We start from the raw sequence: 21,459 nt of genomic DNA, 5'->3' as shown, positions 1-21,459 counted from the left end.
GCCAAGGATACTACTCACCTAGCAGGGTCAGTCAGATACATAGGAAAAGAAATAACAGGTGATTTCTGTGGTGGGACCACAGTTTGTAGTGGAAAGGGCGGGGAGAAGGAGCTTCATTCAACACTGCTCACTAGAATACAAGTTCATAATGGGGTTTCCTGAGTTTGGTGTACAAAATGTCCCACAGACTGAAATAAGTTCAGGGTGTGTTTAATATTAGCAGAACAAATACGTGGCCTACGCCAAGGAAAGGAAATTGGAAAAGATTTTTCTGAAGTAGATGGTAAGCGTTCTAGTTACATCTTAATAAGTAAGGTCAGTCAACAGTAGTCCTGCTTCCTGCTGTGCTCAGCAGGCTGGAGTCTTTTGAGTTGTGGTGCAGTCCTTTGTCTCATCAAATTTAGATGCACTAGCTGCCATATAAGGTGTTGTGTGTGATTTTTTTTTTTTTCAGGATAAAACACAGTAGCCTTTGCTCCACTAATTTAAAAAAATAGGAATGGTTGATAGGCCAGGCTGGTTTTCCTGAGCTGAAGTGTCCAAGATATGAGTTGGGGGGGAAACATGAATGAAGTCTCCTGAATAAAAGACCATTTTCCTTTATCTTAACTTCCCATATTTGTTCTTTGTCAGCCAAAGAAACAATGAGCATGTAGCTGCAGTCAGTTTACTGCCTGGGTGTGTGTTGAAATCCTGGTGGCAGATCCTTGGCTGGTGTAAATTGTCACAGCTCAGTTCCCTGCAGTGGAGTTCTGACAGTTTACACTAGCTGAAGATTATGCCCCTGATGCAAGGCCTACTGAAGTAAATGGAAAGACTCCTCCTGACTTTCACAGGGCTTTGATTATGCAGTATCTTGGATGCCTCTAGATGGGTTTTGGGATAAAGCTTCCTGTCAACTTGACTATTTATTTGTATGATCATAATATGCAGGAGCCCTAGTCCTAGTCCAGGACTGCACTCTACAAACCCAGATCAAAAAGATGGTTTCTGCCCCAAGGAGCTTACAGTCTACATATATGACAAGAGGTGGATACAGGCACATGGGGTAATAAAGGGGGAAAAAAAGAGACAATATTGGGAATCACAAGTTGTATCCAGATATTTCCCCCCCTAAAAAGTTCTCGGATATAGTTTTAGTGGGTCACTGTCCTGAAGCCACCCAGCAGTGGCCAAAAGCTTCAAGCCCTGGAGGAGTTCTCCAGCAATATGTTCACCTTAATTAAAGCTGCTGAGACTGATTTAAGGGACCCTTCCAGTTTTTAATATCTGAAACTATTTTGAAAAAGTTCAGTGCAGACCTCAGCTTTCAGATTACTTTTTGAGCAAGTGTATTCCACTTGGCCTCATTTATTTTAATCAAAACAACAAGGCCTGGTCCAAACAAGACTCTAATGAGATCTTGGGTTCACTGCTGCCTAGGATGGAGTCTGAGTATCATTTTTATTTATATCTATATATTATATAGTATTGTGCCTGGCGGCCCCAGTCATTGACCAGCACCTTGGTTATGCTAGGTACTGTACAAACACAGATTGAAAAAAGGTGGTCTTTGCCCCAAAAGAATTTACAGTCTGGCCTGCACAGTATGAAGGGGAAAGGTAATCTGACCTTTCTTCACACTGACTAGTCCTCAGCTTTGCTAGTGAGAGATCTAGGGGAATCTACTGGCAGGACTGTTTGCGGGGTGAGAGAAACTTCAGCTTCTTAGACTTTATTTTGGTGTTACCAATTTAAAAAAATCGGTAATGCCCTGGGAGCCATGAGCCCCAGGACTCCGGCGGCCATTTAAAGGGTCTGGGGCTCCCCGCAGCAGCTGGAGTCCCAGGCCCTTTAAATCACCACCAGAGCCCTGCTGCTGGAGCCCTGGGGTAGCGGCGGCAGCTGGAAGCCCCAGGCTCTTTAAATCGCTGCCGGAGTCCTGGGGCTCCCAGTTGCTGGCAGCAGGGCTCTGGGGCTCCCAGCCGCTGCTACTGCAGCAGCGCCCCAGGCCCTTTAAATCACTGCCAGCCAGAAGCGGGGCTCTGCGGCGATTTAAAGGGCCCGGGGCTCCGGCCACTGTTGGGAGCCCCGAGCCCTTTAAATTGCTGGCCTGGGGAAGCTGCCCCCTGTGGGTACAGTCAGGCTTACTTTCTCCTCTGGATACTGCTGACCAGCAAAGGAGCCCCCTAGTAGAGAGAGTGCCACGGTAGGAGAGTGCAGAGCATAGAGCAGTTTTCCCTCAGTAAATTCAGTCACTGAAGCAGAAATGCACACATGACTTCCTCTCTTTGATCACTAGCATTTTTCAGCCAACTTTATTTTGTGCAGGCTGGCTCCTGAACCGTAATTTCAAATACAAACTGGAGTGTACATCCTGCTTTCTGCATGTTAATGTCCATCATGTTGACCAAAATAGGAGCTATTTGCTTTCAAGTTGTTTAGAATAGAACACAGTATCTAGAAGAAGAATTTAACTTGAAGTGCGTTGGCTAGTCAGAATGAAAGTTTATGTAGTGCAACTTTTGTCCTGTGTGTGCTGGAGTTTGTTAAATTCTCATACATTGTTTGAAGTGACTATGGAAACCTTGCCATATATGTTCAGGCCCAGGTGAACTCTCTTGTGTATTGTGGTTTTTTTTTTTTTTTTTTAAATCTTAGCTCTAAAGTGATAGATGACTCAGAGGGTTGATAACACAGCTTTCCATCTCTGTTCTAATGTGCCACTAGTTTATGGTGATTGTAAATTGCTTTATAGCTGACAGCTGGTAGCCTGAGGCGATTAGCTTGTTTCTGTTTGTAGTAGGCAGATATCTGTGTAACAGTTGATATTGTTGGCAGCACTCTCAACAAATGTACCAGGAGTGAATAAGCCAGTAGAGACTCTATGGGCTCTCTTTGGATCAGGCTGGAAGAACATTAGCATGTCAGTAAGGGGGAACTAATACTAATGTTCATGGCGTCCCTATCCTGTGACTTAATAGAACTTCAGCACCAGTGCTGCCCGTGTAGCCCTAAATTAGCTCTTATACAAATGGACTTGTAATGGGGATAAGTACAGTATTTCGTACACCTACGGTTAGAGGACTTTTGGTAATAGTTGCCAACAGTGGGACAGATTCTCTTCTCTCTTTTCCTGAATGACAGATGGATGAAAGCAGTCGACCGGGTTAGTTCCTCAGTTTTGAAGCCTCCAGCAAAACAATTAATATGGGCTCCTCAGTTGCCAGGAGAGTGTTGCACAGCAGATCTCAGACAAGCTCCTCTGTTATGCCAGCATGGCACTGGCTCAGTAATGTGTCCAGAACTTGTGTGTTTATCTGCTAGCTTCTAGCTCCACCCTCAGAGACATTCTCTTACGACACAGGCTCCCCGCTTCTTCTATGTATCATGGCTGTGTTAGTGGGGTAAATAACTTGAGGACCCTTGGGAATCAGGCTTTTGCCACAGAGCTGTTTGTAATGCTCCTCTCACTATACCCATGGAGCTCTGGCTCATGGTCAGTGCAATGGAAACTGTCCCTGGTGGACTCTATACATCAGGGTCCCCTGAAACTGCAGATTCAGCAGCATTTGCAGGGTTTGCCCTGGCAAGGAGCAGGGGCACGGAATGGGGAGTAATGGCAACTCTACTTTGCTCCACTCCATCCTCTTTCTTCCTGACTCAATAGAAACCTGACTTGGGTTCTCTGCAGATCAGAGGGGAGTTTGTACACTCGGCTGCATCATCTCCCCACCCTTCAGCAATCTTCTGAATTTGTTAGTGCTGATCTTACCATGGTATGACCTGCTGCAGTGTTACCCTTCCCCTCTCCCCAGGGTATTAGTTGAGGAGGAGGCCTTGTTGCAGCCATGTACACAAGAGTCCTAGGCCACTAGTGTCCCAGGAGACATTGTGAAGGCTCGTGGTTTCATAATGATGGCCCCAGCTCTGTGGCACTAGGCAGCTAGGCCTCCCCCCCCCCCCATGACCAGTTCCCTGGGGATGGTCTGTTCCATTGGGGACAAACCTGTCCGCCTACAAATGGAAAAGTTCCAAGAAAACTCAGCAAGTCCAGAATCAAGGACTTTCCAGTTTCTCCCCATTACTGGGCATAACCCACATGGACCCATAACAAAACTTGAATCTCTCTAAAGACCATAGTGGAAGTAAAGAACTCCTTCAGCATTCATACAATGCAAGGGCTTAATGGCAAACACGCTTGGTACTATCCTAGTGTCTTAATGACTAGCTCAGAGCTCTGTCTTGAAAGAAACCCAAGTTAAAGAATTATATCCAGACTCTTATGGGAGACCTTGCATTGTACTCTGATACATACTAATGGCTCATTATAGTATCCTATACTTAACGTTTGCCAGAGCTTTGTAAAACATTAATTAAACAAATCATCATCCTACTCCTGTAAGTGTTGTCTCCTATCTTAGTCAGTGGCAGCACAGTGTTTGTGGGGTGATGAAGCAGTGGCCTGGGTGACTAGTTTGTGGGTGTATTTGGAGTGGCAGATAGGAAATGTGGCCCAGAATTAAAGAGTGAGTGAAAGCACACTGTTTAATTCCCCAAATTGCTTTCTTGAAGCAGTAAGAATCTCTGAGGAATACACCCTAGCAAGGTTGTTTGAGCTGAGAGAGAAGTCACAATCATGTGCCTGGAGCCTGTCTACAATAAATCTAATATATTTTGCACCAGATCTGTATGGGAACTTCCTTCCCTTTTCTCAAAAAATGAAAACCCTACTTTTGTTTGCTTACTGGTGATGTCTGTTGGGTATTATACTGAGCTCTCCTACGTATAATGCAGGAAGAGGAACTTGGATAGCAGTCAGTCCTCACTGAAGAGTCTTGTTTTCTGTGATAGAATCTAATGCAATCATGGAAGATGGAGGACCCTTCATTAAGTCCTGGCTGCTATCCAAGTTCCTCTTCCTGCAGTGCGTGTAGGAGAGCTCAGTAATTCCCACCAGACAGCGTCAGTAAGCAAATATAAATTAAACTGGGGGGGAGGGGGAGAGGCAGGGGAGAGAGCATTTTCTGTTCAGTTTCCACATCTCTGAAGAATCAAGTAGGTGTTTCCTGCAACTTTGGAGTTCATTTCCCTAAGCTTGGTTCAAATTAGTCCAAATCCGATTGCAGTATGTCCCAAAAGTGATGCCCCTCTCTTCTTCCAGACTTCTGGAGTGGTGGGAGTGCAGTACGAGCGGGTGTTCGTAGGTTTGTTGGGGGACACTGGTAGACATCATAGGTTGGTAGTTGTGTTTTTTGGGGAATGGGACGGTATGGGCTTATGATTTAATGTAATGTATTTTAAAATTATATATAGGAAACTTAGTATATAGAGCAGGAGTTCTTAACTTAACAGCGTCTTCTCTTAATAGAGGAAAGAAATGTGTGTGTCTCATGCTAATGCAATGTAGCTCTTTATCCCCTTCTAGTTGCTAGAGCAGGTTTGCGAGTCAGCCTCTTCATTCAAGCTAATGGACCTGGTCCTTTTAGTTCAGGCAACAGAAACTCATGCTTTTAGATCCACCGACTTATAGTTTTCCCCAGGGGTGCTCCCACCCCTGCCCGCCACTCTCCACCCTCCCCTAAGACCCTCCCCCCAGCTGGCAAACAGCTGTTTGGTGGCATCCCCAATTAGCTCATTGGGGTGTCACCAGACAGCTGATTGGCAGCGCTGCTGCCCAACAGCTGTGGCTGGTGAGTGCTGAGTACCCACTATTTTTTTTTCCCCACAGGTGATCCAGCCCCAGAGCATTCACAGTGTTGGTGCCTGTGGCTACAAGTTCAAGTGGAATATGGTTGGGTTACATGCAGCTAGATCTGTTAGTGTAGTAATTCTCTGCAGCTTTGCAAATTTGTCAGTTACGTGATTGTTAAGGATACAGTTGTCAAACACCTAAATAGGATTGAGGGTAATTGGGTATAAAGATCATCATCTTGAGATGTTTATATATTTTTTCTTACTTTTTAGGTTTGGCAGGCATTTTGAGTCCCCTCTTCTGTGGCAAAGCATTATCATGATCATTACTATGTTACTGATGCTGAAACTATGCACTGAAGTACGTGTGTCAAATGAACTGAACATAAAACGTCGCTCCTTTTCAGGTTGGTAACAGTAATTTTGCAGAGTGAAATCTTCCAATATTAATTTCTAAAAATGTCTTGTATTGTCATTGGGTTGAGTGAAAATTTTTGTGTGTGTGGTGCAAACCATTGTCTCTTGAAGATCCAACCCAGCACTTCCTGAATGGACTGTTTAAAATTATTTCCTTCCATAGAAGTATTTTAAATGGGTCTTAGTTCAGTCTAGAAAATAGAGTTCTCTGTAATATTTTATGTCAAATTTTAGGAAGTAGTAGAAGTTATGCTACTCTGCCAGTCTCGATGATGCTAAGATCTAGGCCTGAATGACAACAAGAATTTTCACTGCACTTTTCTGCATGTCTCTGTATTGCAGAAACCATTTATCACTGACCAGTGTCAGAAGCCATACCTTGCTATTGCCAATGCTGTGTCTTGCTTGCACATAAAATATTTTATTTCTTGTCATCACATTTGTTGTCAAATTAGGGAGTGATGGTGTGTCACTATTACAGGTTTATCGAAGTGTACATATTGTACAACGCTTCCTGTGGTCTTGCAGTACTTTTGTGGGTGGGTGGAAATTTCCAGTCTGGGCCAGAATATCATTTGTTGTTAATCTAAGGCAGTGATACTCAGACCTCAGTGGTTCAGGAGCCAAATTAGCAATCAACATTACCCAAAAGAGCCATAGTAGTGTGAATTCATTGTTTCATTTACTTACACTTTCTCTCTCTCTCAATATTATTTATTAATTATTCTCATAGCAAAGTGACTGACCAAGTATTCTACAATTGGTTAATAACATAGTAAAAGCATCCTGATTGATAACTTAAATTGGTTAATAATTAAATCAGTGTTTTAATATCATGTGCTGCAAAGAACCACAAGAGACCCATTAAAAGGCCACTCCTGAGCCTCAGTCTCAGTATCACTGATCTAAGGGCTTGTCCACACAATTGGGTAATGTGCCTTATGGGGTAAAGCGCATGAACATGCTGTGCATGAATTAGTCTGTGTAGACCCTGCTGGTGCGCTTTAATGTAATATTGTTTGAAATGGTACTACATTAAAGCGCACTAGGGAGCCTTCAGTGTGCACCAGCCTGGTCTTAGAGGACCAATTAATGTGCAGCATGATGGTGCGCTTCAGAAATAACATCCCCATAGAGTGCATTATACCCCACCATGTAGACAAACTCTAAGTTTTTTTTACAAAATGATTTACTTTATGGCAAACGCTCTTACAGTTTGGCAATGTAACAGATGCCAACCTCTGGTTTTCTTTTTTGATGTGTACATTCCCCATTTTATGTTTCTCCTGTTCCTGCTGCTGCTGGGCTATAAAAACTGTTGGCTTCTTTTCAGTTGACTTGCCAATATGGACATATAATTTGCTCTCTCGATCTGTTTTCTTCCTTCTCTTACCCTAAAAACTGAGGGCTTGATCCAGCTCCAAATAGCTGCAGCCTTTCCAGGCAGAGGGAGCCCTAGAGGGCTATGAGTGCTGGCTCTGCAGCAGGTTTATTTATTTAATAGAAAGATAGGCCTGCTCTGCAAACGTACTCCCACTCAGTGGTTTCTGTGGAGTGTGTTGTGAATCTGCCCAGGTAAAGTGACGTCATGGAGAACGTTAGCTCATCTGCAACTCTTAATACTCTGACCCATCTATCTTTCTCCTCTACAGTCTGGGACTGCATTGTCTGCAAGAGTTATCACAGGCTGGGAAAGTGAATGAGTTTAGATCTGGCCTCATTTAGCAGAGATTTAAAAACTGGATGAATTGGGAGGGGAACAGCCAGCTCTTTGCCTGTAAGATACCTGTTGGTTGGGAGCAGAGCAGAGGGCTTCCTCTTCAGATTGCCCTTTGTGGGGCCAAGGGGGTAAGTCTTCAAACTAGATTGCCCTCTTTCCCCTCCCTCCTTCTCTAGCAGGCTTCCTCAATACATGTCAGGGGTGTTGCATGTCCAATTCAACTTCAGCCACAATCTTTTTTGATTGAATGACTGGCATTCAGTCACCTCATGAAAGAATTGGGCTCTTCACTAGCCTGTAAGGTAACTTGCAGAGCGTACTCAGTGTGTCATGCCATAATCATTTCCCAGGAGCCAGTTCTCCATATATTTAATCCACCAAAAAGAACAATTTTGCCTGTTTGTTTTGGGCTTTAACTCTTTTTTCTTTGCAGCAGGAGGCTCACTGTACTTCATGCAAACTTTTTTTTATTAGAACAGCACAGTGCAACTAAATGTCTCTCCTGGCTTTCATATATGCGATTGATAGGCAGGTTAAACCAGTGATATTATCATATAAGAAAGATCTACAAGTTGAAAAGTATTAATGCTGAGGATCTTGTGATTCACTGTCAGATGTAATGTACTGGCTTGAAATTAATCTTTGTGCTATTTACCATTTTCGGCATACATATTTCCTTCAAGAGGGTGAAGCACAGGAACTGGGAATCAGATGCAGGGGCGGCTCCAGACCCCAGCACGCCAAGCACGTGCTTGGGGCGGCATGCTGCGGGGGGCGCTCTGCTGGTCACCGGGAGGGCGGCAGGCGGCTCCGGTGGACCTCCCGCAGGCGTGCCTGCGGAGGGTCCGCTGGTCTCATGGCTCCGGTGGAGCATCCGCAGGCACGTCTGCGGGAGGTCCACTGGAGCCGCGGGACCGGCGACCGGCAGAGCGCCCCCTGCGGCGTGCCGCCCTGCTTGGGGCAGCGAAATGTCTAGAGCCGCCCCTGATCAGATGACCTGCATTCCTAAACCTGACTCTCCCATTGTTTTCCCATCTGATCCTGAGTTTTCTCTGTACCAAGGTTTTGCCATATCTCACGCAGATGGTGGGAAGCTAAATTTCAGTTTGATGCTTTTGACATCCCTGGATGGAAGTGGCTAGGTTGTGAATTGCAGTATCATCATAATAAGATCAATATCACTATATTTTTGTATTTAAAACTTTCTACCCATTCTCCTTCCATCCTCTTTCCCTAATACCTCTACAACATAATTCAGATTAAAAAGTGAGCCTGTCCTGGCTCTGTCTTCACTTTAGCGGATGCCTTATATTCCAGTCTAATAATCCCCGGTGCACATTTGACCAATGAGTCTTGAGTTATCCTGGAGTAGCTTGTTTTTTTCTATTCACTTAAATAACTAGGTTAGGGGGAAGCCAATCTTTTTCTTAGCTTCCAAAGCAATAACAAGGTCTCTCTCCTAATCCAGAGGACAGTTTTTGTGAACTCAAGCAAGTTGTTCTAGGTCCTCTGGCTTGAAGTACATTTTAGTGTTTAGTTAACAGTGTAGCCACAAAGCCATTTAATGTGGATAGTGTACAGTTATGGCACTTCCATTTATGTGGAAATCTGTTGCAACTTGAAAAGTTCACTCCCTTTGGACTGGCTTGATTGTCTCCTTGGAGAGTCTCTGTCCTGGCTGGGTATTAGGGAGACTTATTTTCTCCGCCTTTGTTGCTGTTTAAAACAACAACAACAGAAGAAAACCCACCAGGAAATGTCCCTCCCCGCCCCCCCCCCCCCAGCTTCTAGGAAAGATTTGTTCTCTCATGCATACATTTTATTATCCTTTATTAACAGGTATTAACCAAGAGGAGATTACATCCCTTTGTATGCATGTGTATTACACAGCTGAAAACAATCAATCACCCCAAATCTTGATTATGCCCCAAGAACCTTTGCCCTGGTATGTGGGTAACTGCCAGGCACCCCTAAATATTCTAACTTTGCTTACAACCAGTGGGGGGGTTGTCATGGGGATGGTCTATTCTGTTGGTGTGATGCCTTTAATTCTATTTTGCTTAACCCTAAAGCCACCCTTGCTGTGTAGTTATTTGTATTCCTGTAGTGCTTAGAAGCCAAGTAGCATGGGGGCTCCGTTATTATTTCAGTCTATTTCTTACTGTCATTTAATTTTGGACCCTCAAACTGATGCTATCTTAACTTCTGTTTACAACTTGTCCCGTACTATAACACTGTGTTCCCTTGAAGAGCTTTATTAAGAGAGCACTGTCTTGGGTAGTATGTGGTTTTCAAATGGAATTGAGGCTTACAGAGGAAGGTTAGGATCAAATTAAATGGTTCAGCATACGGAACACTTGAATTGGTGATTTGGTCTCTGTCTCTGTTAACGTGAGTGGCTAAACAGTTAAACCTGTTGGAAGTGTTGAAGAAAAGGGTTTCCTCCAGAATGTGAGGCAGCCCTATCATGTTGTTTTATTTCTTTATTTGCATAATTTACATAATTCTTTCCTGAAAGGCTCCTCCATCCTCACATTTAACTCAGGCAGAGGAATAAAAATAAGCAATTTAAGCTTTCTCTTTCACTGAAAAGTTTATAAATATGTGTACATTGCTTTGAAGAGGGTTACATGTTACATTGTCTCTATTCTCTCCCTCCTTTATTATTTTATTTTAAATTGCTGTTATTTCTCACACTGAGGCCTTTCTGTGATTTCCTTCCCTTTTATTCTTCCCTAAAATCTTGGGGAAAACCCTATAGAGAGCATGGAAACTAAAACTTTTTGCATGGTTTTTTATCAGCAAGATGTACTAACAAAGCTTAAAATAAAACAAACTAAAAGACCATCTACTGTATTGACTCAAATTAGTCTATTTTGTCTTTTCGTCCTCTCTTCTCAATTTATTTTTCTTATGTAGCTGCAGATAGTAAAGATGAAGAAATCAAAGCACCTCCCAAGAGATCCTATCTGGGTATGTACTGTACAAACCCATGCTGCATGAGGTTGCCATCTGAAACATAATTCACGCTTCACTACTTTTTGTCTTGTGTGTTTTGTTTTTTTGCCATTTTTAGAAATGATTGCATGATGGTCATTTCTGCCGAGAATGTTTCTGCTATCTTTTCTTCAGATACTAACGTCTAACTGTTCTGCAGTTTTAATTTTCATAGAGGAAAAGATGCTTTCAGTTCTGTTCCAGAAACCTTTTTTTTTTATCTGGAGGTAAATGAATTGCCAATTCATCCCATCATTCTTCTCAATTATATTTTGCTCTTTTTCCTGCCCCATTAGGAAACATAACAGTATTTATATAATAGAAACTATTAACCAGCATGACCTACATGGGGCTCTTCTCCTCCTCACATCACTGAAATAGGAACTTTTCTTCTTTCTGTTTTCTGCACCTTCCCCCAGAAGGGCCAGACTGTGTGCAGCAAGCTATGAAAAATATGGGAGCAGCTTTCAGCCAGGAGAAATGTTAGATGCTCATTTTGCAACACAGCAAATAAGGATTTCCCTATAACATCTCAAGTTCAGCAAAATGAAAATGGCTTACAACAAAACTTATTTATGAAGCTTTCCTGTCCCAGCCCTCATTTTCAACAGGGCACCCTCTGTATTGTTATTGGGAGGCGGGAGGGATTTATAGCCCCACACACTTTGAAGGCCCCTGTGTCACCATCTGGACTGTTGTTTTTGGAATCCATTCTAAGATTCTTTAGCTAGCCAGAGAGATTGAGAAATATGATGTGCACCCTGCCTTTGTGTCACTTCCAGCGCTTAGAAGCCTGAAGAACCAGAGACCATGACGGTGTCTTAGCCAGGTTACTTTAGTTTAAGGAGTGTAGATACCACTTTATACAAGGTCTCATATCTCTAAACATAGAAGTTGCACCAATTTAATATAAGTTGTTTCTTAAACCTATTTAGTTTGGTGCGATCCTCCCATGTAGACACTCTTATTTTGGAACCAGAGGACCCTATTTCAATTTTGGTTAAGTTGGTAAGAAATCAGTTTAAAGGAAATCCAACATAGGGCTCTCTTCTTCCAGAATAAGAGTTCCTACATCGGGTTTTGAATCAGTGTTACTGAATCTGTTTGTAAATGTAATCAAATTGGTGTTCAGCTTGTATGGAGACAAACCCTGACAGAGACAGAAACATTTCTGTATGGTGGTGCAATGCAGAGCACTTTCCTTAGACCATCGGATCAGTCCTGTGTATCGGATGATCTTTAATGGAGCAAGTAGTCAAGAAATGCAATTGTCCTCTTCTGGATTTTCCGATGGGGGGGGGGGGGGAATATTTCATAACATTCCAAAAGTGCATGTTAGTTTAATGCCAGTAATTTGCAAAGCACCTTTTCCTATTGTACCTCTTTCAAAAAACATTTTTCTGGGCTTTGCATGAAATAATATTTGTTTTGCTCTTTTGTCTCTTATCATTAGTTTGCAGTCATTCTCACTGGCTTATGTCAAAATGGACTTACCTGTAGAATGTAAATTTGAATCTTACCCTATTTTTAACATGTTTACATTCTTGTTTTCTTTATTCGCTAACGCTTTCCAGTTTTTAGCTATATTATAAACAATAATCTGTTAACTTGTTGAAGGATGGCTTATTCTGAGTGCTTCAGGGACCCATAAGAAAATAGAGAAACGATTATTAGTTGCTACATTTTACTTATGTCTTTTAACAGATTACAAGTTTCTAAATATCAGTCACCTGGTTTTCAGTAAACAATGGGACCTGAATGTGTCTATGAAAATCTGCTGAAACTTAGAGTTGGGTGCTTTGATATCTGTGACGAGCAGTTTCTGAAATGAACTTCAACTTGCTTAGGAAAACAGGACAGATAAAAAGAAGTAGTCATACTGCATTTTGATGAAACAGTAAAACACACTTTCAGGAATGCAAAAAGTTTAATGATTGCATTTTGGGTACCTATTCTTTGTATGTTTCTGTTTCTTTAAACTGGATATTTTTAATTAATGTAAATCTGTTTAAAATAGTTCTGAGGTAGAAGTGTGTGTGATTACATGTGTATATAATATCCTACTAGACTCAAAGTTTGCATGGGAGAAACACTAGTTTATTGGGCTAGTCATATTTTGGTTTACACAGGATTTGTTTAATTGAATTATGTTCTGCTTATGTCTATATGGCAGTGTTTTGTTTGTCCAGAGACATGGCAATCTCACTAAAAATTTATGTAAGGAGGTGTTTGGTTTTTTGGCTCAGGGGATTGTGTATTCCTTTACCTCTCTTAATGAATTTGGCAGACTATTTTTTTTTCAAAAAAACTTAATACAACTGGGCTTCCTGCCCAGGGCCAGCTCCAGCGTTTTTGCCGCCCCAAGTGGCCAAAAAAAAAAAAAAAGCTGCGGTCAGCGGCACTTTGGCAGCGGCACTTTGGCAGCAGCTCTACCACCGCTGCTTCATTCTTCGGCGGCAATTTGGCAGCTGGTCCTTCCCTCCAAGAGGGACTGAGAGACCCACCGCCGAATTGCCCCTGAAGAGCCGGACGTGCCGCCCTTTTCCGTTGGCTGCCCCAGGCACCTACTTGCTGCGCTGGTGCCTGGAGCCGGCCCTGTTCCTGCCTCTCACTTCAAGTTTCAGTTCCCTAAAAACTCTTTAGTGTTTCTAGGCTTTGGGAGTCAATACAGCTCTTTTGCAAAAGCGTGGTAAGCATACAGTATAGAGTATTCATTTTAACTTCAGTTAGCCCTGCAGGACGATTAGAGTGTTAAAGTGGAAAATATTGCCCACTCTGCTATACCAATAGATCTGTGGGGAAATTGGTAGATAAATGATGATACTGAAGCTGTCCTCTGTCACCACCTTTGATTCAGAAACTGAGTCCTTTCTATGCCAACTGGTGTCTCTCTTTAGGCATATTTATTGTCCATATTCCAGTAAACCACTTAATGCTACTGTTCCTCCATACACACATTAACTGCAAAAGCTTTTATCTGACACTTGACTCTGAAAGCTGACTGCCTAGATTCTGTTCTATGAAGGGGCAGATCCTCAGGTGGTGTCATAGCTCTATTGACTTCAACAGTTATGACAATTTACACCAGCTTTGGATCTGCCCTATGGTATGTAGCTTTCTGATTTCATATAGAAACAAAATTATTCCTAGTTGTTCCAGGAAAAGGAAGATCTAAATAGCAACAGTTCTGAAGAAACTTTATTTAAAACAAAACAGTGGCCCTAGTTTTACACATTGCCTGTTGGTGTATCTGAAGATTACCGTGAGAGCTAAATTAAAGTACTACCTCGATACTGCTTGCCCATTAAGAAAGCCAAGGCTTTTTCTTCAACCAGTTGGTTTGTCACTTGCTGAAATGCTTTAGAATAAATGTGGATGTTTTGTACTCTCCTGTATTGAGATGCAAGTTCTTGCCTACGTTTTGAGCTCTTGAAATGAGATCTGGAGATTTTGGAGGAGACAGGACATGCAAGACACTGGATCAAGATTATTAGATCTTTGAAGATATTTTTATAGCTCTGTGGTAAATAGTGCAGTGAGTAACTTCCAATGCATATGCATGTGATTAGCTGAATTTTATAATTTTCAAGTAAATATTTAAACAAGTTTTGAAGGACACTGCTGAAAGAAATCACAAGGGTTTCCTTGTTTACAAAGTTCTATTTTCAATCTTGAAATGAAGTTATCTTGGTATCTGTCGTGCTACTAAGCAGTGTGAGAGTTCTTGCTTGAAGTCTGCTTGCTTCTGGTCCAGAGGACAGTAGAGTCCTAATGATATAGTAGGTGTCCAGAAACAATGTAGATTAATTATACATCAGTACAATAGTATGTAAAACTGTAGTTTAAAAAAAGTTGTATATGCAAAACCAGAATGTCTGTGTAAACAAATTCATTTTAGGAGGTTCTTGTATAAAAACAAATGGAAAAACCAGTGATGGATTGATTAGCTATTTGGCCCATGGATACTAAGTGTGAACTGCTGCTGCACTACGTGCAGCTGTGAGTATAATATGACAACTGAGAACTCGCTCTCCAGCTGCTGTCCTGTTCATTTCTTTCCTCCAGTTAGAAGACAAATAACCTGGTGGTAAATGAAATGAGTAAGCAAGCTCTAGAACTCGTAACTCGGATGCTAGTAAATGACATCATGTCATGGCACCTGAGCCTTATTTGATTAGCTCTCTAGTTGCTTCTCTGTGAAGTGTGTTGGGGTCTATCTCTGGGGTATGAGCTTGTGTTGACAAATATAGGAAAGCACCATGACCATATGTGGGTGCTATATCAATAATATAATGGATAAGCAGATATATACACAGTGTGCTCCTCTGTTCGGTTCTTTACCATACTGATTAGAGTTGAAGACAGGGCAGAGCCAAACTTTCCATCAGCCAATCATGTGGCTTCGTCTTTGATTTTATTTTGTTTGTCTGGGAAGTTTAGTGAAAAAGAGACAATTACAGATCTCTGTGCACCACTGCTGTGTGTGTGTGTGTGTGTGTAATTGTGGCTCTTCCTGGGTTTGGCTGCTACCACCCAGCACTGACCCTAGGAACTAAATCCCTTCTGCCCACTCTGCACTTCTCCAAAATTATAATGTCCTCCTTTAGATTGATTTTTTTTTTAACTTGTATGCATTACCACAGCATGTATGTGTATCATTAGGTTTATTTTGTTAGGGTTATTTTCCTAATATAAGGTTAGAAGTCAAAGGGACCCAGATCTGCTTTGGTTGAGGTGGTAGCATTCAGCGGTGCAGGATCTCCTAACCTACGCAATTAACTGCCTGATAACTGGCATGTCCTCCAGCTTGTCCTGTTGTATTAAGGTTGTTGTAGTTCTGTGTAAGGGCCTCTTTCCCTCTGCCCCTCCCCCCCATTTATTACTGTCTTATTCTTTTTGAGATATCTCTGAAAAGGAAATGGAAGATGAAGAATGGAGTGACAGCATTTTGAGCGTGTAGAAGTATATCCTTATTAAAATGAGGCGATCTTTGGTCACCTGTGCAGAGTCCTTGTCACCTTTGGCGGTTGCCACATATGAAGCAGTGGGAACCACTGATAAATCATCATCTGCTTTCCAGAAAGCAGCTATAACTGGGTCATCTAATGTACCCCGTCCCCCCCCCCACACACACACCCAATTCAGGTTACTCTAAATACATTTGATTAATATCACTACAAATAGGCCTGTGTTAGACTAAATGTTTTAAGGAAAAGAAGGTGGAATTTGCTTAAGAATCTTGAAAGCTAAGCAGAGAATTTTTCCAGCTACACATCCAGAGAGAAAGTGACTAGTTTTGTTGTAAAATAAATGATATCATAAAGCTAATGATATTAAAATCCTTGACCTCCCCCTGGTATTTGTAAACCAAATGGATTTGGGTCCACTTCTCTGTTTTTTAAGATTACATTTCTGTTTTAAAAACTTCAAAGAATTTTTTAGTATAGATCCTTCTTTAGTTCTATAGATCTAATGCTGCTTTAACAGGAAGTTTGTGTGTCTGTTCATGTGAGCTCTCTTTTAGAAATCTAGAGGAATTACTCAGTATAATGATGGCATGCCTTATTACAAGCATATCTTGGATCATAGAAGTTAGGAGAAGAAAACTGTTAATTGTAATTTTTTGTGCTTAATTCTTATATTTAGGGTGTATGTACTTAGGTGTTTTCTCTTTCAGATTTCTTTTAGCTAAGGACAGTAGAGAAAATCTTGGTTATGATAATGGATTGTGATCCTTGAAGCCTGACTTGGTAGTTCAGAGTGCAATACTTGTCTTCCCCTGCTTACTCACACAAGCCCATTACTTGTTTCTTAAGAGAGAATGTCTTTCAGTCTGCAGCCATTTTTTTAAATGGTGGGGGGGTGGGAAGACCTCTGGTTTAACCAATATGAGGAGAGTTGGCCTCCCATATCTAGGTTTTTGACCCTGATCCAGAGCCCATTGATGTTGAGGGAAATGTTCCTATTGGCTTCAGTGGGTTTTGGATCAAGACTGGGAAGCTCATCTCCCTTCTAAATGGGCCACAGGAAGGCGGGAGCTGTGGCTGCCAGGCCATTCCTTTTGGGAGGGGAGGGGAGTGCTGGCAGCCACCAACGTTCAAAACTTATGAACTAGATCCCCCAAAATCATGGATTTGACCCCAAAATCACATAATTAAATAAATCTCATTGTATCTCTTGGCCTGTCTGGTTTGTTTTGTTTTTTGAACGCCTCCTGTTCACCCGCAATGTCTGTGACAAGTAGTGTTGCTGACACTCCCAAGTTCATAGAGTAAGGTGATTTTGACCTCACTGCAGGAGCTGTTGCTGGCTGGCTGATGGTGCTGAGCTTCCAGCCTCTCTCCAAACACAAAGGCTCTAATTAACTGTGTGTGCCCCAATCCCACATCTGCCTTTCAAGCCCCAACATCTGCTCATCCTGTTCCTCTCCCTGCCTCTGCTTCTTCTACAACTCCTGGAGGGAGGGGGGTCAGCGGGATCCTCTCTTTTCCCTTCCCAGGATTAGGGAAGTGGGGAGGAGCAGAGAGCAGACTGACCCATTTTTCACAGTGGGAAGGGGAATAAGAAGGAGGGTGTGGAGCTGCTCTGAGCTGCTGGGCTATTTCTGCTCCTTCCTGAGAGAACGATGTCTGTTCCTCCCTCTTCCCTAGCCTCTGCTCCTGAAGGGAGGGGAGAGAGCTCTGTCTGCTTCCTGTAGCAGCTCTGATTGGCTGCTCTTCCCAAGAGGTGCATAATTGGGGAAGGCAGCCAATCAGAAGGGGTTTGTACAGGCATGGCTGAAATTTGAGAGAGAGCTGGAGTTTCTTCTGTCATTGTGATACTGGCTCCAGCCCTGGCCAAAGTCACATGACTTGCAAAGAAATCACAAGAGCTGGCAGTGCTGGGAGTGGGAATATATTTGTTGTGGGCTTTGTGGAGTTGGGTTTGATAAGAAGGTTTCCCTCACCCATACAACTAACCGAGACACCAGTTTGGCTCGAAGTTTAAGCAGCTCAGCATCCTTCTGGAGTCTGCAGTGTCTATAGAGCTCCCCCTCACCCTCAGCTGTTCTGTCAGGCAGTCCTGGAAGAGCAGTATAATCTATCTTCATTATTTAAAAAAAGAAAACTTCTAGTTTACATGGTTACTGTCATAGGTCTCACCCCCACTTGGAGCTGTTGGGTTCCAATGTGGGGACCTGCACTGGTTTCCCTCTAAACTAAAATCCTAGTTTAGATCTAGTAAAAGCTGCCACCACTCAATCAGGTATGTGGATTGAGACACAGTCCTTCCCCAAAATCCTAGGGGATTCCAAGAGCCCCAAATCCATGGAGTTCTTACACCCAGGAGAAACAAACCATTCCCCCTGCTTCCTCCCCCCTCCCTTTTCCTAGGAGAGACACCGGGATTTAACTACAGAGGAATACCTCCCCCTCCCCTTTCCCTGAGAATCCATCCAAAGAAAGATCAACCAAGTCCTTAATAGAAAATAATTTATTAAAGAATAAAAAGAAAAGTCACTGTCTCTGTAACCAAGATGGAACAATACAGGGTCTAAACTTATCAATCTCTGGAGAGAATTCCCCCTCCCCCTTTCTTTCTCAGTGAAAGCAAAGTAACAGCAAACAGGAATAAAGAATTTCCTTCAGCAAAACACACAATTGCAAATGTAGAAATCAAATTATAAGACTAATTCGCCTTTCTAATTAATACTCACTATTGAATAGTAGAAACTACTCCAGGAGAACTTGGAGACATGACTGGCCTCTTTTAGATCCAAAAAGAGCTCTAACAAAGAACACAGACAAAGGCTTCCCTCCACAGAGATTTGAAATTATCCTGTTCCTTGATTGGTCCTCTGGTCAGGTGTTTCTCAGGTTACTGAGCTTGTTAACCCTTTCCAGGGAAAAGAGCCCTTAACCCTTAACTATCTGTTTATGACAGTTACAGAGAAAAAAGTTTGAAAATGCAACCCACGTGCATCCAGAAGGCTCAGAAATCCCAGAAGACAGACAAAAATGATCCATCCAAAATCGCATGATTTTTAAGCCAATCTCATAATTCTTGAATCATGACTTATGATTTTTGCACACTTGGGGTTGGGTCGCCTGGCAGCTAGAGGTTCCTATTTGTCAACGTATATGTAGGGCTGGTTGAAAATAATTCTATTAATCTATGCAGCCTACACACTTTTATCAAAAAGACATTTTATACAGACCAACAGATTAATCCTCAGGGCTACACTATCACTAAAACAAGTAATGAATCCTGTGGCACCTTATAGACTAACAGACGTTTTGCAGCAAGAGCTTTCGTGGGTGAAAGTTCTTGCATCTGAAGAAGTGGGTATTCACCCACGAAAGCTCTTGCTGCAAAACGTCTGTTAGTCTATAAGGTGCCACAGGATTCTTTGCTGCTTCTACAGAACCAGACTAACACGGCTACCCCTCTGATACCTAAAACAAGTAATGGTATCTTTGATATAGAGTCCAACCTCTCTTCCCTGTTGTCCTCTTTGTCCTTCCTAATGAGGATGCTGCCAGTGACTAACATTCACTGACAAGGCTCCAGGATTCAGTAAATGCCGTCTTTGTAGTAATTTTTCTGACATATAAGTATTTCCAATTCCTCATGTTCATTACCCAGCGTTGATATGTAGGCAATCAAATAATGCATTCGCTTCACCTCCTTAGAAGAAGGGGGAGATGAAGAAAGAGGTGGTGCAGTGACCGAAAGCCAAGTCAGGGGACTCTGGTGAAACAGATGCTCTCTTGTATGGCTTGTACAATTTTTAAGATATACTTGGAGTTTACTATCAGAGGGGTAGCCGTGTTAGTCTGGATCTGTAAAAGCAGCAAAGAATCCTGTGGCACCTTATAGACTAACTGACGTTTAGTCTTGCATCCGAAGAAGTGGGTATTCACCCACGAAAGCTCATGCTGCAAAACGTCAGTTAGTCTATAAGGTGCCACAGGATTCTTTGCTGCTTTTGGAGTTTACTGTTTGTAAAACTGCAAGGAAGAAATGCAGCTAGAGACCTTCCATTTAGTGGCATTTTGTGCTAAACCAGAACTACTGCAAGGAAACCCTACTTGAGGAGGGAGTTTTGTGTTGACCCTGCAGTGAACTCTCTTGCCCATCATTCTGCATCAACCCTGCTACTGCTGTGGAATGCCCTCAACGTAAAAATAGAACTTTGACTTTTTTTTCTCTTTTTTTAATAGAGTTTGAAACGCTAGTATTTATATATAAGTGGCACCCTGATATTTTAGGCTGTGCACAAATACAGGGGATGATCTAATCCCTGCTCTGAAAACCTTATAGCTTGACAAGAGAAAAACATGCAAAGGTTGGGGTCGCAAGATACAGAAAATTCTTATATTAGACAGAGGAATAGTGTCTAATGGTGGGAGAAAAGAGAGATAGTAAAAGTGGCATTACGTGACATAGCAGCCTGCTACCAGATTGGGAATAGATAGTAATACCAAGTGGACACACGAGATAAAACCCCAAACTCTGTGTGTAGCCCTATCCTGGATGGATCTTACCTGCCTATGGACATACCAAAACTCTTACTTTTACTTTGGCAATGCTTGCAGTGCTTTTCATATCCATGAGGTCTCATTGAATTGAAACTGAATAAAAGGCAGGGAAGGCGTTATTGAAGGGACTGGTTGGTAGTAATAATACTTTGGACATGGTGATCTTCATGATTTTGGGGGTGAAAACTTTGAATGAATAAAACCTTTGCTAATACAAAATATGTCCATTTTAAACCAAGCAATAAAAGTTTCATTGCTTATAGCTACATTTGACCACATGAGGGTGCTCAAGGGTTTCCAAAGTCGGTCTATAGAGTACCTTAAATGGAATGGGGAAAACAATTTAAATGTTAAAGACATGATCCTGTTGTCAGGGGTATGAGTCTAAATATAGAATCAGTGGGCAAAAGTCTCCCTCTCTCTCTCTTTCTCTGGAACTTAAAAATGTAGTTCTGTGGGCAGAGGAAAGAGTTGGATAAGAATAAAATGAATTATTCAGATTTGTAACCTCAGAGGAAAAAATGAAAAAGAGGGGAAGGGGTGTGTGTGGGGTGGGGAGAGAATACACGTGCATACACACTATATGAACATACATTTATTCTATTTTCTCTAGGATGTTTGTGCAGCAAAACACTATTACATTTCAGTTTCAGCTGGAGGAGTGAGGGTGTTCAAATCTCACACTCTTTGAATGCACCAATGCTCCTTAAAAGCTCTGTTCATAGTTAAATTTGGCTTCTTGTTAAAATACCTTAATGTTTAACCAATAGGAGTGCAGCCTGCAGGTTTAAAGGAGTACAAAGGTTTGGTTGTCTAACCGCTGTAATTCCCTGCCTTGCTGCCTCTCCCATCCAAAACCCAGTGCACTTAATGCAAAATAGTGAAGAGTGTAGCAGACTGGAGGGAGCAGAAAACCCATGATCTCTTATATGGTGGGATGAGTGGTCAGTTCATTACAGAAAATGTACACTCTTGCAGCGTTCAAAGTTGTAACAAACCTACAACATTCAGGAATAGCCATTCAAAGCTAAGGCTCTTGTTCAAGGGTGTGTGAATTTTATCATGGCTTCTTTCATTACATGATTGCATAGCACTAGCTGATGCAGCATACACTTCAGCGTGTGTGTGTGT

The 21,459-nt window shown here is 42.2% G+C and overlaps 1 protein-coding gene across 5 annotated transcripts in view; it reads left to right on the top strand.

The window, feature by feature from the left end:
* SLC66A2 (solute carrier family 66 member 2) overlaps nt 1-21,459 on the top strand; it is a 95,251-nt gene that overhangs the window by 12,527 nt on the left and 61,265 nt on the right. For 4 of the 5 annotated variants that reach the window (XM_045006020.1, XM_045006022.1, XR_006577019.1 and 1 more), the window contains exons 3-4: nt 5,947-6,080; nt 10,730-10,783. In XM_045006020.1, the coding sequence (XP_044861955.1) occupies nt 5,947-6,080; nt 10,730-10,783 (188 nt within the window). The remainder of the gene's footprint in view (nt 1-5,946; nt 6,081-10,729; nt 10,784-21,459) is intronic. The other variant, XM_045006021.1, reaches the window with a different exon arrangement.

This window comes from Mauremys mutica, chromosome 2, assembly GCF_020497125.1.
Source record: "Mauremys mutica isolate MM-2020 ecotype Southern chromosome 2, ASM2049712v1, whole genome shotgun sequence".
NCBI classification, from domain to species: Eukaryota; Metazoa; Chordata; order Testudines; family Geoemydidae; genus Mauremys; species Mauremys mutica.
Note: the sequence above shows the minus strand (reverse complement) of the source record. Positions and strands in the feature narration are given on the sequence as shown.